The 15,961-nt window shown below is 39.6% G+C and overlaps 1 protein-coding gene across 10 annotated transcripts in view; it reads left to right on the plus strand.

Annotated features, from left to right (window-relative positions):
* The window catches only part of LOC135486991 (cytochrome c1-like), a 34,021-nt gene that overhangs the window by 2,696 nt on the left and 15,364 nt on the right, over nucleotides 1-15,961 (plus strand). For 9 of the 10 annotated variants that reach the window (XM_064770239.1, XM_064770240.1, XM_064770238.1 and 6 more), the window contains exons 2-7: nucleotides 309-326; nucleotides 1,927-1,959; nucleotides 3,459-3,518; nucleotides 4,475-4,522; nucleotides 5,515-5,541; nucleotides 15,586-15,777. In XM_064770239.1, the coding sequence (XP_064626309.1) occupies nucleotides 309-326; nucleotides 1,927-1,959; nucleotides 3,459-3,518; nucleotides 4,475-4,522; nucleotides 5,515-5,541; nucleotides 15,586-15,777 (378 nt within the window). The remainder of the gene's footprint in view (nucleotides 1-308; nucleotides 327-1,926; nucleotides 1,960-3,458; nucleotides 3,519-4,474; nucleotides 4,523-5,514; nucleotides 5,542-15,585; nucleotides 15,778-15,961) is intronic. The other variant, XM_064770233.1, reaches the window with a different exon arrangement.

Consider the following 15,961-nt stretch of genomic DNA (forward strand, 5'->3'; position numbering starts at 1 on the left):
GCTGTTGATTTCCCTCTTTTGGGTCGCAGGCCGTTTTTACTCATTTTTTTACTAAGGAAATTTGCAAACGAGTAGTAACCAGAGACATCAATATTGTCTTTGGATAAAGCTTCAACAACTTTTTAGGGAGAGTTGTTCCCGGAAATGCACCCGAATTACACTCCTTCAAAGTATTGAACTAAGGCCTACACGGGCATATCCATCCTGTTCGAGTAAAGGGGTCGGAGAATATGACATATATTTCTACCCAGAGATAACACTTGGGCAATATCTCAACGACAATTAATTTTTTTCCATGACCGTTTCAGTCACCATTGATATGAAAGGTAAGATTTGGTAATGGGCCAGCTTGCTGCATAGGGTAGACCGTAGATATAAGTCTTCACTGAGGTGAAGTTAAAAGCATTTGTGCCGCACTCCGATCATTTTATGGTAAAAAGATTTTTTGAGGTGGGAGTTCATCGATTATAGCCCTATCTCAGCTTTTTTCTATTAAAATTCATACACATGGTTATGGGTCTGAATTCATTGCACAGGAGTGGATGGATACACGAGCAACTTTAATTACTGGGTTTGTGACACCAAGGTTAATTGCTGTTGCGTAGACGCCGGATTTGTTCAAGATGAAGCGTACTCTACGTGTACCACTTTCTGGTTTGAACAAATGAGTTGTCTTGCTGTTCGGGGCAACCTCCAACACGAGAAGGCCAACTTCATTATCACCCTCATGTATACTTCTTGAAATGCTGTACATTTGAATGCATTCTTTGATGTCGGATAAGGCAGTTTCTACGTTCTGAGCCGAGGAAATGGCTTAGGAAGCCATTCAGAGGACTGTCCAACGTTTAAACATGGCTTGCTTTGAACCATCCGTTGGCAAGGAAAGAGCATATTAAACCAGTAATCTCTGGCTATAATTGAAGCGGCTGGCAGAGCGGGGTCATGGTCTGTGATCCAATTACACATTTAATTCATTTGTTTACATTGATTACCGCGTTGCTAAGGAGCCATTCATTGATGTTAGTCTCAGACATGATTTTTTTTCTAACACAGTGGGATGTCCTCGGCTGATCGTTGAGCCGACATCACTCTGGTGCATCGGTTTAATATTCTTGGGCTTAAATCGCTCGATGGTCACAAACAACCTAAGTTTATAAGTGCCGTTCAGTGACACATGGAGATTTTGACGAATTATGTATCGGAGTTAAATCTTCTACAAACCTAAAGCCATGTGTACACTGATAACATTTTCTTGTCCATAGGTAAAAACGACCATATGTGTACCCAAATGAAATGAATAAACCTGATAAAAGTTGTGTGCAAAACACGTGCAGTGATGCATTATGCACTGAAGAATGCGTGCTATAACGTGAAACTGTTCAAGTCTCCAATGCACACTATTCGTGGCAGCTATAAACAAATGCAGTCTTGAATAATTAATATTTTCCTATTGTTAATGGCCATTGAATGTTATCGACCACCTTTTAAAAGCAGTATGCGAACAATTCTAGATTCCTAAACTGCATACTGTAACAGAAAAAAGATAAATATAGTAGGAGGGAGATTATGGACTCTAGAAACTGCACATGGAAGTTTGGTTGCTCTGATGCGTACATCAATTAGTTTGATAATGACGCCAAGCTTAATGGCGACAATTTTCTGTGTTTAGGGAACCAATTGATGTGTACCTGTATATGCCTCAACAAAACCGTGACACCGCAGACTGCTAACATACTTCAGCTTACTCTATGTACACGAAATGTACTTTACATTGACTAGGATTTCCGAAATTGTAACTGAATCAAGCGTAGTTTATATCAGCGTCAGAGTGTATTCCCAATTCCAATATCAGTATGAATAACAAAAGGTAATGAAAATATAAGTTTAAGTAGATTTTTCAATTTCATCATTTTTGTGTCATTTCAGAAGGAGGTGAAGTTCAAAAAACCGAAGAAGAAGGTAAGCGTTATTATTGGTTGATTAGTTATGACGTCAATAACATGCTAATTGATATTTACACTCCCTGTACCAGCATATCCTACATAATAAGTGACTGAATACATTTCAATTCTTTTTTATAGTTCACCATTTTGAAAATAACGAATTTTGATAATCATTGTATTTTGACTGATCATTACTTATGTTGTGACAAGTTTCACCAGGCCGGCTATTTATGTATTGGCTATTTCAATTTCAAAACGAGCCTATCAAGCTCCAGCATAAGCATTCCACGCCAAGCATTTTCATTACCTAATCGGACATTATCCCTGCGCAGTTTCTTTGCATTATAATAGACCTAAATATAGCAGCACCCTGCCTCGATTAATATTCGATATTATTTTTACATCTTCAATCCCAGCCTGATATTTTTAATGGACTGATGTTATTCTTGCGACCATGAGGTCAAATCACCATCGCTGAATTCTATATTGAGACATTGCTATGGACGCTGTTAAAATGCGTCCATAGCAACGGTTGCTAACAACAGGTTTCCTGGCGGGTGATAATAAAAGATGGATTATATCAACTTGGTCACATAAATATCGGAGATGGTGTGTGTCCTCCGACAGTGTGAGAGAAATCTAAGCACCTGCACAAAATCAGCAATAATGTACTGCCGACTGTATGGAGGAAGTTGGTGACATCCTGTATGATTTCAACTATCCTGCATTTTCTACCGTCACTGGGGGTAACTTTGAATACCATCCAGAAAAAAAATGTCGTAGGAGCAAACGTCTGGAGTAGGGAAAATAGGGAGCCTACTACCAGCAGTTCTTGTGAATACTAAAGAAAAAAACAGCGCAAAGTTCGTTGACAATATGCATGTTTATATGAAGCATTAAATTTCCATTGTGAGCTGTCGAAGCATAGAATAAGCTGATTGAACACAATGACTAGTCAAACTTGATAGGGATAGTTTTGACTATGTTGTATTTTGCTCACATAGGCATATCCACTGACACGCGTTGCAGTGCACGAATCAGCTGTGTAAAACCAGTGACCCTGTGGTGAGAGTCACTTAAAGCAGTCTTATGAAAAAGATTATTGGTCCATATTGTGATATATTGCATGTGATGGTGTAAGCCACGGCAATGTAACCAAGGCCAAACAAAGGCACCGACCACTTAATCAATTTCTTTCCATTTCTATGACACCAGGGGAGTATTAAAAGCTTCATGACTTTTGCTTACCTCGTGGCTCTCAAAGTGCAAGGCGAAGGATTAGAGGAAGCAAACTTGTGCAGGGTACTCCATCAGTCAGTCCTCCCTAGTCGAAATCTCGACAAAATTACAAAACATAGCAGTCCCTGCGGCTATACAGTTTTTCAAATCGGTATATACGCCACAGGTAGACCATTGTAGGACATCATGATTTTAGGCCTAAACCATCAACATTTTATTCATCGGAGTTGGATTTAGAGCATGATCACCATTAAATGCCTATTTCCACTGACATAGGTCGCATCTACGGAATGACGTCACAAGATACATCGCAGGAACCAGAAGAGACACCGCAAGGTATTGTAACGCACGGTGTCGTCTGCTAGCTCTCTCGACAGAACAAAGCGTGCTCAAGTTCAGTTGTCAGTTTTATTTCGATTTATTGGTTGCAGTGTCGAGATTGCTTCCGACTTTCCCACACCGTTGCAAATTGCGCAATGCTATCATTTCATTAAGGTTCTGTGCAATCACGTGGTCTAAAAAACTTCTAAAGTCAGCTCAATTGCCACCCTTTAAAAAAAACCACAATATACACTCGCTGTGCACTTCATTAACAAGACAACAGAAGCGTCACTGAGAGGCCCGACATGTCCGAAAGACACCTTAAAAAATATTGTTGAAGACACCGCCATTCCTACAGAAACTACATGTATAACATACAACTTCGATGAAAATACATTCAAATGTATCCATTTTCAAACTTCCTGCATACTCAAATATATTTCACCAATGCTTTATTCTCCTTCTGTGTGATTCCTTGCTTTTCATGTGTATGTTATTAGTAGTAGCAAGTATGTATACTACATACTTGACAGTAGCTTACAAATTCTCCTTTCAGTTTTTTCAACTTGAAAAACTGTACGTTGTTAGTTAAAATTGTCCGGTCTCTAGTAGTAGTTCTGATCAAATGCACTATACAACGTTTTCATCCCAACTACATGTCTCTTTGAATCGACAAACACAAACCAGGTGTAAGTATCGCGTACATAACGACTTGGTGGAAATACACAGATAAAATTCCCCTATAGCATCACACTGTCATCAATAAATAATATTGCACTTTTGTTGCTTAACTAGAATACGAGATGATATATTATCTCAATCTGGTTCAAATGAAATAATTTTTCATTTACAAAAGTGGTACTGTTACTACACATACCTCTCACTACTGATGTAAAGTACCTAGGTTAATTTGGTAATCTGACAAACTCACAGACTAATCTATCTCAGTCTAATATTTACATTTTATGCAGCTTCAATGTCAAGTGATCGCTGGCCGCAGAACTTTGTTGAACCCGAAGGTATTACCAACGAACTACTATCCATTACACTATCTTTAAAGAGCACAGCCGACTTTTCCAACAGCTATATACGCATGTAAATCTTTTTTTCATTTGAAAATTAACCAATTCATAGATCTAAGTAATGCCCAAAACGCCCACTTCCAAAAAGGGTCGAAATAATATCAACTTATTACAATGATGAGAATGTTACCGATCAATGATAACATGATAATATCAAGAATAAATGAAGACTTTAAGCTTTATGAATTCTTGATAGTTTTAATATCAAGAATATCATTTTTGACTTACTTGTACCTTCACATGCCTTTTTCAAACTCTTTATCAATTTTTTTCATATCTGAATAAAACATTAACGTCCGCACACATGTGTTCTCTTTCTGACAACTGTGAAACAATGCACCAACGCAGATATCAGGCATCGCTGTTATCATAGGCAGATATACAATACAGACTGTTATGTCACAGTTTTAAAGCAATATATATCAAATCAAATCATACAATTATTCAGTACGAAAAAGTTTTATCTGTTTATCATTGACCTGACGTGTGGTTTATCAATTATTGTCCTAAATTCTTAGCATTGCTTTTGGATTGGGTGTTAACAAGCGGGAAGTTTTAAGCAGGGTTCACTGTGAGGATTCATCTTGCTACTGGTCATGGTTAGCAGAAAGCCTTATATGTTACACACTTCTTTTATTATATAAAATACTATATACACCATGACGTTGAACGAACACTGTTTTTTAATACATCTACAAAATATTTCTTTCAGGATATTCGGTCCGTATTATATCATAAAATCGCAGACCTACTTGTATTGATGTTTCAAAACACTTAATATCAATCTCATTACAGTGTTGTATGATACAAAAATTAAAGTCATGACAGTTTTAAATGATTATGAATACTCGTTGCTCTAAAAAAAACTGCCACTCCTTTCATTCTTTCTTTAATTCATATGAAATCGTATACCATATATTTCTGAACAGGTTTGCAGTGCAGTGTTGAAGATGAAGGTATTTTGAGAATGCACTATTGTTTTCTGTCCAGCTCATGTATCAGACACATTTGTGAATTGAATACACCCTTATTTTATACATGCAAAGAAAACAAAGTCTTGAACATTTGTACACGAATTGAAACGCATTCTATCCTCTTACCATATTGACAATTGCATTTTCCACATTTTATTTCTCGAAATATCTTTAAATGTCTATCATCGTTGCAAGATATGTGCACTCTGCCCACTAGATGATAAACATTTCCACCTCTCTTTTCTTCTGCCCACCAGTTACATTGCTAAGACGTATATTCCAAAAATGAAATCACTGATTTGGACCTTTGGTGTAGTCGTTCCTTCTTCAAAGAACAATATTATTCGCAAAACGTACGATTGCATTGCCCCACCAAATGATCGAGAATACATTCTAGGGATGCCAAAATTGCTTCCTTGGTGCGGACAGATAAAAACAATCCTCATGTGGGTTTCCTATCCTCCTTGATGTCGTGATGTATTTCTCGATGTTTGTAAAGTAATTTTAGTAATCTATAAGTGTTTTACATGTTGTCGTTTTTTACAAATATACACATTTTTCCATGTTGTGTGTCTTCTGCCAGTGTTGATAAAACAATAGTTTCGTGATATGCAAGACACGAAAACTTAGTTATAGCATAACTAGAGTCGTTATAAAGAAATGTCAACTTATACACCTTTCCAGAAATGGGGCGCCGAGTGTCCGAAATAGTGATGTCATAAGGGGAAACTAGGCCTTATGGTGAAGGGACAGAGGAGATAGTCATGGTTGACCAACACACTTGAATGCCTTTAATGACGGACAAGGGGGAAAAAGTTAGTTCCAATGCAAGCCACCAATTTCGGGTAGCATGTGTACAGGGCACTTTTTCGAATTCTAAAGGTGAACCTTAGAAATCAAAAAAATTCAGTGCCACCCGCATATGACTGTTCCCATGCATGTTACATGTTTTTTCTTGTGATATATTACCTGTAGAGTTGGCATGTTCCTTAGGCATGGCCAAACCCTAAAGTCAACCCATGCAATCGTAGCATTAGCAGGGTGGCAAATCTTGGCTTAGCTAATTAGCTACTAGTACCGTTGAAAATCACGTGAAACATGAATGGTCAGCACATGAAGATCATCAGTGAGAAACCACCTATTCTATGAAGGATCAGAACTTATTGACTAATGACAGCTTGACCAAATTAAGACAAATGTGTCCACAAAATAAAACAGCTTCTGACGTCGGTTCGTCACTTCCCGACATTAAAAGGAAAAATAACATTGCAGTTGCTTATGAGCGATATGCGGTCAAAAAGAAAGGTTAAACAACAAAATGAGCTCTGTATGTAGGCCCACGAAAAGGTACTTTTTGTAATGTGCCACAGCTATTATTAACCTTACTGTGCCTGGGCTTGAACGCCTGGTCGAAACATTCGATAGAAGGAAAATACACTTAAGCCCATGTATTTATTAACACTATTTTGACAACGGGTTTGCCCATAGGCCCTAAAAGGAAAGATTATTGAAGATATTGCGCTTATGTCTTAATGTGGGGCATGAATACTTGATTTATGTACACTGGCGAGATTAGAACTTCAAAATGTTTGGCATATATAACCAAGGTATAGAAAAAGAATGCAAACTATAATCGACGACCCAATCCTCTCGTGAAAGTCTACATTGACTTACAAGTATTTCACATTTTTGACTTTTGTAATACTTTAGTGGAAATATGCACCGAGTGAGTGCTGACCGAAAATAGGTATCAAATCACCCCCACTAATCACACATGTGGGAACGTTGTAGAATGGATGAATGATAACCATGCCAAGTTTTAAACTGCCCTTTCGTCGGTAAAATCAGTTTTATTGACACATGCTCCTCGCCAACAGTGCATTCATCCAAACCTTAGGTAGATTATCTCCCACTATAGTCGATGCACTTGAACAAACAATAGTTTTAATTCCATTTTCATTGGAGATGAAAACTAAAATTGACTTCTTGAGAAGATGTAGTGGCACTGTTTACCTTTAGTGGTATATGTTCGGGCTGAGAGAAAATAACTCTCTAACATGTCTAAGGTCTAGCTCCAGCATGTCGGCCAAAATACCAGCAGAATGTTTTCCAATATTGGATAATACCCACAAAGATTGGCCAATATTGGCTTGAAGGCCTACAGATTCAGCGAAGGCCTACATTTGCGAAACTATAGGCGTATTTACATCGTTTCATTTTACTGTGTCGAAACCTATTAAGGCTTACTCTAAGCCCCTAGAGGGTGGGTTTTAAGTTCAATTGACCTGATGCGATTATAATCTAATCCTCATTCAGTTCATAATAGAATCTCTAAATGAAGCTGAATCGTAACCCTTGGTTTCCTTTTGTATCAAATGTAGTTATTAAATTAATACAACTGGTATGTGTAATCATAGACACTAAACTACATTAGTAAACAGGCCACAGTGATTGTAATGTGTCCTTCATGCATGACGAAGTACATACTCAATCACTGTGTACAGTTACGAATTCTTAACGGAATAAGTTATAACTTATACTCAAGAACAATGAATAGACCAATCTTCTCTGCCTGGTACTTAACCCTGTATTCCACCATATGATGAATTTACTTTCGTCTCCAAGGCGACGATACATAAACATACCTCCAGAAGTACCTCTACTTGACCTGGGACTGTCTAAAGTTTACTAAAGTCTAACGTTATATCCATTGATTTTGTTTGATTTGAGCTGAAATATCTCTAATTGATGGCCGATCACCCTGATAAGATGGCGGCTAATTTGCTTATATAATTGACCTTTTGTTTCTTATCACCGTTCTAAGAATAAAGAAACCACACGACAGATATGACTGGTACACTGTACGTTCGCGGAGGCGTATTTATTCTTAGCTTTTTGTGTGTATCACATTACATTGGTTTCTTGAGCGTTTGTATATCAATATAGATCAAACGGATGTACTGGGCAGTTCACATAACTAAGTGTTCAACAACTTGAACTCGTTTAAATTACTATTGTAACAATAGGTGGTAGAACTTACAAACTAGTAAATTATCTTTCTTATCTTAAACGCCATATATATTTTCACTAGACCTTTCTGTAAAAAAATGAACTAAAAGCATTACAAGTGTTGTGTGTTTTTTTCATATCGCCTACACTTTGAGTTTCGTGGTCATTTCATTATTTCGTTGTTGCCAAAACAAGATTGATTGTATTTGATTACCACACATAAGAAAATAAGCAACATTTAATATTAAATAGCTCTGAGGTATAATGTGGCCAGTATGTATTATGGATTTTCGTTCATTCTATTGCCGGATTAGTTGTCCGGATTACGGTCATTCAAATCAGAATTAAAATGAATAATATACAACACATTTGTTATGTTCTAAACATGTATTGTGATGGTTGATAAGTTGGGGGGGGGGGGGGGGGGGGGGGGGGGGGGGGGGGCATACCACGAAACTAGCCCTCTCCTTGTTTCGCATGAATAAAACCTTTGACAAGAGAAAGTCCGACTCATCAGAAATTTCATGAATTCAAACCAGATGCGTTAGCTAATCTGATATAAACATTCAATACACGTCACCAAAAGGTATCAATGCATTCAGTGTAACGAAATTCCAGTGTATAGGATTCAACATATCGAAGTTGGAACAGAAAAAATTGTTTTTAAGTGCAGTGACGTTCATTTCAGTCAAAAATAATACCAAAACCAGTAGCATTGTCCGGATAAAAGCCAAACCGCCAAAAAAAAACAGGTCATAAAAACATCACATAGTTGACAATAGTTAGTCTTACGCAACATCTTGGACAACAATGTAAATATTACTAGGTTGCTAGATCATTAGCTTCGATTAATGTGTATGTGCAAAGCAAAAGTAAGATTTCCGACGTCAAGTTATATAGGTATAATAACACTTTGATTCTACATTTATACACCTGAAACAAATGTGTGACAAACTCGAAGCAGGCATAGATTCTTACGATTGGTGTAATTGATGATTAACCTTACAAAAATTGCGTCATGACAGCATTAAACTCATATTAACTTCACACCGTGACTTATGGACATATTGTTCTTTATCTCCAATCCGCATGTCTGCTATCTTTAGCATTGAAAGTTATCATTTAAAGGCCTACTTTCAGGGCTAGTATTCAACTTTCGACAGTGTGGGCTCTCAACCACTGCTCCTCCATTAGGAAACATCATGCCACAAGGGCTGAACCAACAACATCGCCGCTTAGTTTGTATCTCACGTATCTGTTACTTGGTGCCATGACCGGCCTGTGATACACTATTACCACTCAATTGAGGCGTTCTACCTCGTCATGAGCAATGAACAAGCCCAAATCACAAATCACAAAAGGGCGACATCTCTTGACCCAGATTGTGATGGCAATGAGCCCGATGCATGAGCTACCTCACAAACATCTAATGCATGCATCACTCCAACCAGGGGACGCATATCGTCAATAACGACCCATGCGTTGATACATTTTCCTGCTAGTTGTTCACAGGAGCACAATGACAACAAAGGCCGCTGTGCACGGTTGCCAAAACCGCATCGATTGCGTTGTTGTGTTGTTTTGCGTAGCCATAGTGCAATCACAACTTCCATGATTTTTTCATTATTCATTCGTTTCTGCTTATGTGTCAGTTTATCGAGGCTTGACCAGTCATTACCAAACAGGGAGGTTTTGTAAATCCACTTAAAAAGTTAATTATGTCAAGATCTTATGATGACAATGTCGAAATATTGAGGAGTTATAAAAAGTTGAGTTTGAGTTAGATTTTACAGATTGGAGCCCTGTGATAGCTGGAATGCATGTGCCCTCTGAACTCCTAAATTATGAAGGAAAACGTTGTAATCCTTCCCTAAATCCTTGACAAAACAATCAAAGAAACCAATCGGTCTCCTTTCTGTTCATTTCCCTCCAAGTCCAATGCTGCCACGCTGTTGTTGTACATTCACACAAAGGTACTTTACACAGCTTTGCCAATTAGTATTATTAAACTCTTTTTACATGACCTTTTTGTCTCCAATGCACATTTACAAATTCTATGATAATTACTATTTACGTTTTCACATGAAAGTTAATTAAACCACTTGAAACCATACCTAAATCACTGTATTATTTCGTTGCTGTAAAATTTTATTTTTTCTTCATTTACATTAAGTATGCCCAGCACCAAGTCCTTGCAACAGCTACCACCCTGTCCCTACAAGCAGTACAGTTGAAAATCAATCAAGAGGAAAAGGGAGGCGATCCCGGCAAAGCAATCGCGGCAAATCACCAGCTCCGAGGAAGGGCCGTGCTTCTAAATACAAAAGTGAGGCAACTTCTGGATCAGAGAGCAATGACTCGGACGAGGGAGTCCAGGTATTTGGGCACTTTGAAAAGACAAAGGACAAAGAGGACAGTGACTATCAATCTGAAACTGACTCGAAGCTGAACAAGAAATATGTTTCTAACATCAATTACGGCGTCCAGTCAAATAATGGAAGCCCAAATGGCTCGAGGGCGTCTCCTGCCAATGAGCAAAGGGCATCCGTATCTGGTGAGCATAATCCCACAAAGGCAAACATCGACACTGAAAGGAATTTTTCTGCCTGCTCGAAAAGAGAGATGCATGATGAGACCATTAACGTGGTCATTGAAAACCCTGGTGATGCTGGAAGGGAGGATGTCGAGGGGGCAACAGGTATATGCGTTATTGCGGAGCCCATGGCGATTGATGCCCCCGAAATACGCCGGGGCAATACCCCTGGTAGTGTTCGCAGCCGATCGGGTAGCAGGCATTCTGGGGGCAACAGATACGCCAGTAACCTTGACCTGTCGAGCGCGGGAGTAGCTGGGCCGGATGCACACAGCCAGCATGGATCGAGCCGTAGCCTTAACGTACCGGAACCTTGCTTTGGGTCGCATGCACATGATACGCACAGTGAGACAGAGTCTTGTCTCAATAATGAATGTGAGCTTTGCCAGTCTCACCCAAGAAACAACAGCATCTCGCCTGGAAGTCATCGTGGGGTACCTGGAGTGACCACAAAAGGGAAATGTCACAGTGACACAGAGTCTTGCCTCAATCTTGATTGTGAGCTTTGCCAGCCTTGTCCACCGTCCCGTAAAGCCAGCATGGAACGTCACAGTGACACAGAGTCTTGTCTCAACCTTGATTGTGAACTTTGTCAGCCTTGCCCAGCGTCACGTAAAGCCAGCATTGTCTCTGGTAGTCGCCAAGGCATAAAAGGAGCACATGAAACAATGAGCGTTCCCGTGGAATGCAATCATGACCCGCCCATAAAAGGGGATGCTGTCATGACTGAAATCGGCAACGAGTCTGGATCATGCCTCACCCTAAACTGTGAATTGTGTAACCCCCGTCTCCAGCATCGCGATCCGGTTATCGAACCCGATGGAGAACCGGGGTGCCAGAAAACGGCCACACCGCTTCCAATAGGGACAGACACAAGAGAACTCCCGGAGACTGAGGCGAGATGTACCTTAAACATACAGTCACCTCTTCCATCGGAGCATAATGGCACCGGCAGTACAAGATTGCATACTCCAGAATGTGTTGACAGGTTACCCAGTAGTTGTGAAAACTTACAGAGAGCCTGCTCTAATCCTCGAACACCAGATCCTGTGGAAGGAGAAAATAGAGCGTCGCAACTTGCAAACATCGTCGAAACAGTGCAACTCGTCGACGAAGTAAGCCAGAGGCTTCGTGGCAGTCAGACAAGCCTCGGAAGTAGAAGAAGTGTTGGGAGTAAGGTTTCCTTGAAACACAGTGCCCGTGGGACACCGGATCCAGTGCACGATGGTAGGGAGTCGCATATGGCTGACGTGGCCAACACTTTGAACACGGTGGTTCAGGCAGGTCAGAAAATGCGGGACACCTCGCCATCTGGCAGCTCCGAATCTTACACCGAGTCTGACTTTGACGAGAAGGAACAGATGAGAGTACGAAAACGACTGAGACGGCGGAAGGTGAGGAGGACGCTGAAGCCTCTAGAGCTGGATGGTGAGACATTGGATAACTACAAAGATAACTACTACAATGGTTTAGTTCTGTCGAAGCGAGCGGAACCTGAAGGTGATGTTTACGTTCTCTCAGTGTGTTTCAACTACCACCATTCATTCCTGACGCCTTGTCAAATCACCAAGCGTGCTTCGTACACAAAATACTTTATGCATGGATTGCCTCTCAATTCAAGGGAATTTGATTACTCTCTCTTTCTCGAACTTCACCACGCATGGAATGACAATCGTTCTGACCTCACAGTGATTTGATCTGAACTCACGAAGCATGGCCCACCACAGACGAAAATGAAACAGGACCAATAAGACTTTACTCGAAATTGGAGGAAAGAAATAATTTGGCAAAGGGAACCTTTATACCAGCGTTACTTTAGCACTAAACTGTCTTTATGTTGTTCATATATTTCTTTTGTAATCGAAGGTTTATTTCAGCATGATGTTTCTACCTGCAGATTAACCCCGTTTTCATGTTCACTGGCAGATGTAGCCCTCCTTAGCTTCCATATTTCTCAGGCGAATATGTTCTCGATCACTTTGGACATGAGGACTTGCGGATCCTTTGAAGGTTATGAACGAGTCCAATTACAACTATAGTTGTTTAAAGACATGCGACAGATTTCAAATTGAACAGAAACTTTGCATTGCTTCAACCTCAAAGTTGTTCAGTGCTACTTTACTGACACATTCCTTTATCATACACATCTTAGGATTATAGGCCTATATGTTTACCCGATGTTTGTTAGGTGGGTTGAAAGTGGCATCATAATATTGACATCCAACCTCTCCGTACCGTATCTCACATCAGAAGAACGACCAACAGCAAGAAAAAAGATAGGGTGAAACGTCGTAGCCGAATAAATTATCAGATTACAAACAACATTTAATTTACTCAATCAATAATTAAAAAGACCAGCTTCCTAAAATGCCATTGAAAAAACTATGAAGTCGCTATTGATCGACTTAATATAACAGTAGCCTTGTATTCTCTGGCAGGTGGATTACTCTGACTCGCAGGTTGCATTTCTTTGTTTTTTGCTCTATCTCGATCACGTGTTTGTGTCTAGGACACCCATTACTTAGTTGTAGCTTGCACGCCATGTCAATGTTCACAGTCTTCACTTTATATTGTCGATTTTATTCCATGAATGAATTTCACTCAACTGTTTGCAGTATCATGCATTGGCAGTGTTTGGATATTGAGCGCACTTAGCACAGGGAGATAAAGATCAAAACAGTCAGCCCTATCGACAACACTCATCATGGCTGCCGCTTCAATGTTTATGTGCCTGAGCACCTTGGGCTGTCGTGGGGTGATTTGTATGTTTGCATGCGGTGCCAATGGTGATCACGACATAGACCACTGTGCAGTAGCATGCTAGTTACTGATAAACAATTAGACTAGTACATTAGCACGATCAACCCTCATTTATTCGCCATTGGCTTACGTGTCATACTGTGTTGTGTCCGACGAACCATGAAAGAACATGATACCCTTACACTAATACACTTTCTTCCGACTTTTATAATGCAATTGGAAGACAACATTCTCTCCCCACATGTTTCAATTGGTGGGAAGAGAAGGGCCTCACAAGGCCTAGCTTGAAGACGAACAATCCGATGAATTAGCAAACATCAACATGGAACTGAACTCATCTAGTACGTGAAAAGAAAGGTTTAGAATTTACAAGCACTTTCAATGGCCTTCGGTTATCACAACACAGAGTGAAATTGTGATAGCCCACCTTTTCCGGTCAATTCATACGCAAATAATGACTTTTTTCATTCATGGATATGAAAAGGCACAACCGTCGGATTTTAATCCCATCAATTGTTTCATTTGTTACAGTAACCATGACGACCATTTAGCACTGTGTACAATGAAAAGAACCAGGGAAGTGCATTCGGGTTGCATGTACAACACCTTTGATGTTTTTTTTAAATTTCTGGTCAACTATGGGCCGTGTTTACGACACTGCTTGGCGCCACTGTTGTAAACTTTCATACTGAAAAACAATACAACAGGTGATAAGCTACATGCAATTCCATTAATTGCTTGGATCTTGTCAAAATCGCATCGATGGTAGAATCCAAAACCTCTAGCGATTAAGTGATGAACTAAATCACCCAACGATTGATGTATTCCAGGTACAGACTATTGGTCACACTACTATTTCGACAAGGAAACAAAAAGACTTGGCTTCAGTTTGAATTGGTATTAAATATACTCTTCGGATTTGGCGATAGACGTGTCTGTAATTAAACTGCTACAGAAATTGGTTTTTTGGATAGAAAATACGCGCAGATTTATCCAGGTCAAAATATCAATAAAATGTTTCTTAATTTTTTAATTAAGACCGTATCTAGTTTCATGTAGATGTAGACGTACATTTTTTTTACAAAAATTGTAAGACTAGTTAAAGTTTCAAACAAACTGAATTTGAATTTCTGATAAATTTAATGATTGCATCCGTATCCCCCATCTTCACAGTCAGCTTCAGAATAATAGACCGAAAATGCTTTTGCAGTACGCCATCGCTTGTAAAATGCTCGCACGTATCAGCTTGTAGCGCGTGTTCCTCTCCCTGCATGCTTTAATCTGTAACCCTCGGAACAGCTCGAAGTTAGAAAATATTTTCTCAACCAATTCCAGTTTTCCAAACGCCTGAAGTACGGGTGCCATCTTATTTATGTGAAATGAATTATAGCAAAAGCCCACTGCGGGCTTAATTTGGTCCATGTTGCTATTGACAGCGACGTTGAGATTCCATATTTGCACGTAAGATTCTTCAGCCTTAGCATATCAGTTAATACTTCAACATTTCCTGGCGTTCAGGTATAAGTCTGAAAGTCTTAACAACTCTTATAACTTCCATGCGTTCCTGCGGTGACAGGTTTCCTTCAGAAAGAGAAACACAGCGATTTCTGATGAGATAAGCATGTCACTAACCACAGCACTGCATTTCCTGCATTTTTCAAAAGGTGTCACTCCAGAACAACACGAACCCGAACCAAAAGTTGTGGAAAACACTGCAGTAGAGGAATCACAAAATGTCGAAGAGTCACAAACAGTAACAGAAACAGAAACAAATGACACTAATACACAACAAAACACAACAGAGGCCCCTAGTGATCAAAATGAAACCCAGGAAACAGAAGTGACGCCGGAGACAGGTGAGAGTGAGGCCACGATGGAGCATGCGCAAACGACAGAGGCAGAGACCCATATTGTAGAAGAGTCTAATCAAGAAGAAAGTGTAGAAACTGTCGTGGAATCAGTTGAAGTATCTTCCCCTGTACATGTAGAAACTGAGCCAGAAAATGCTGTAGAAAATAGTTCAGGTCCTAAACAAACCGA

Source organism: Lineus longissimus, chromosome 4, assembly GCF_910592395.1.
Source record: "Lineus longissimus chromosome 4, tnLinLong1.2, whole genome shotgun sequence".
Classification (NCBI taxonomy): Eukaryota; Metazoa; Nemertea; class Pilidiophora; order Heteronemertea; family Lineidae; genus Lineus; species Lineus longissimus.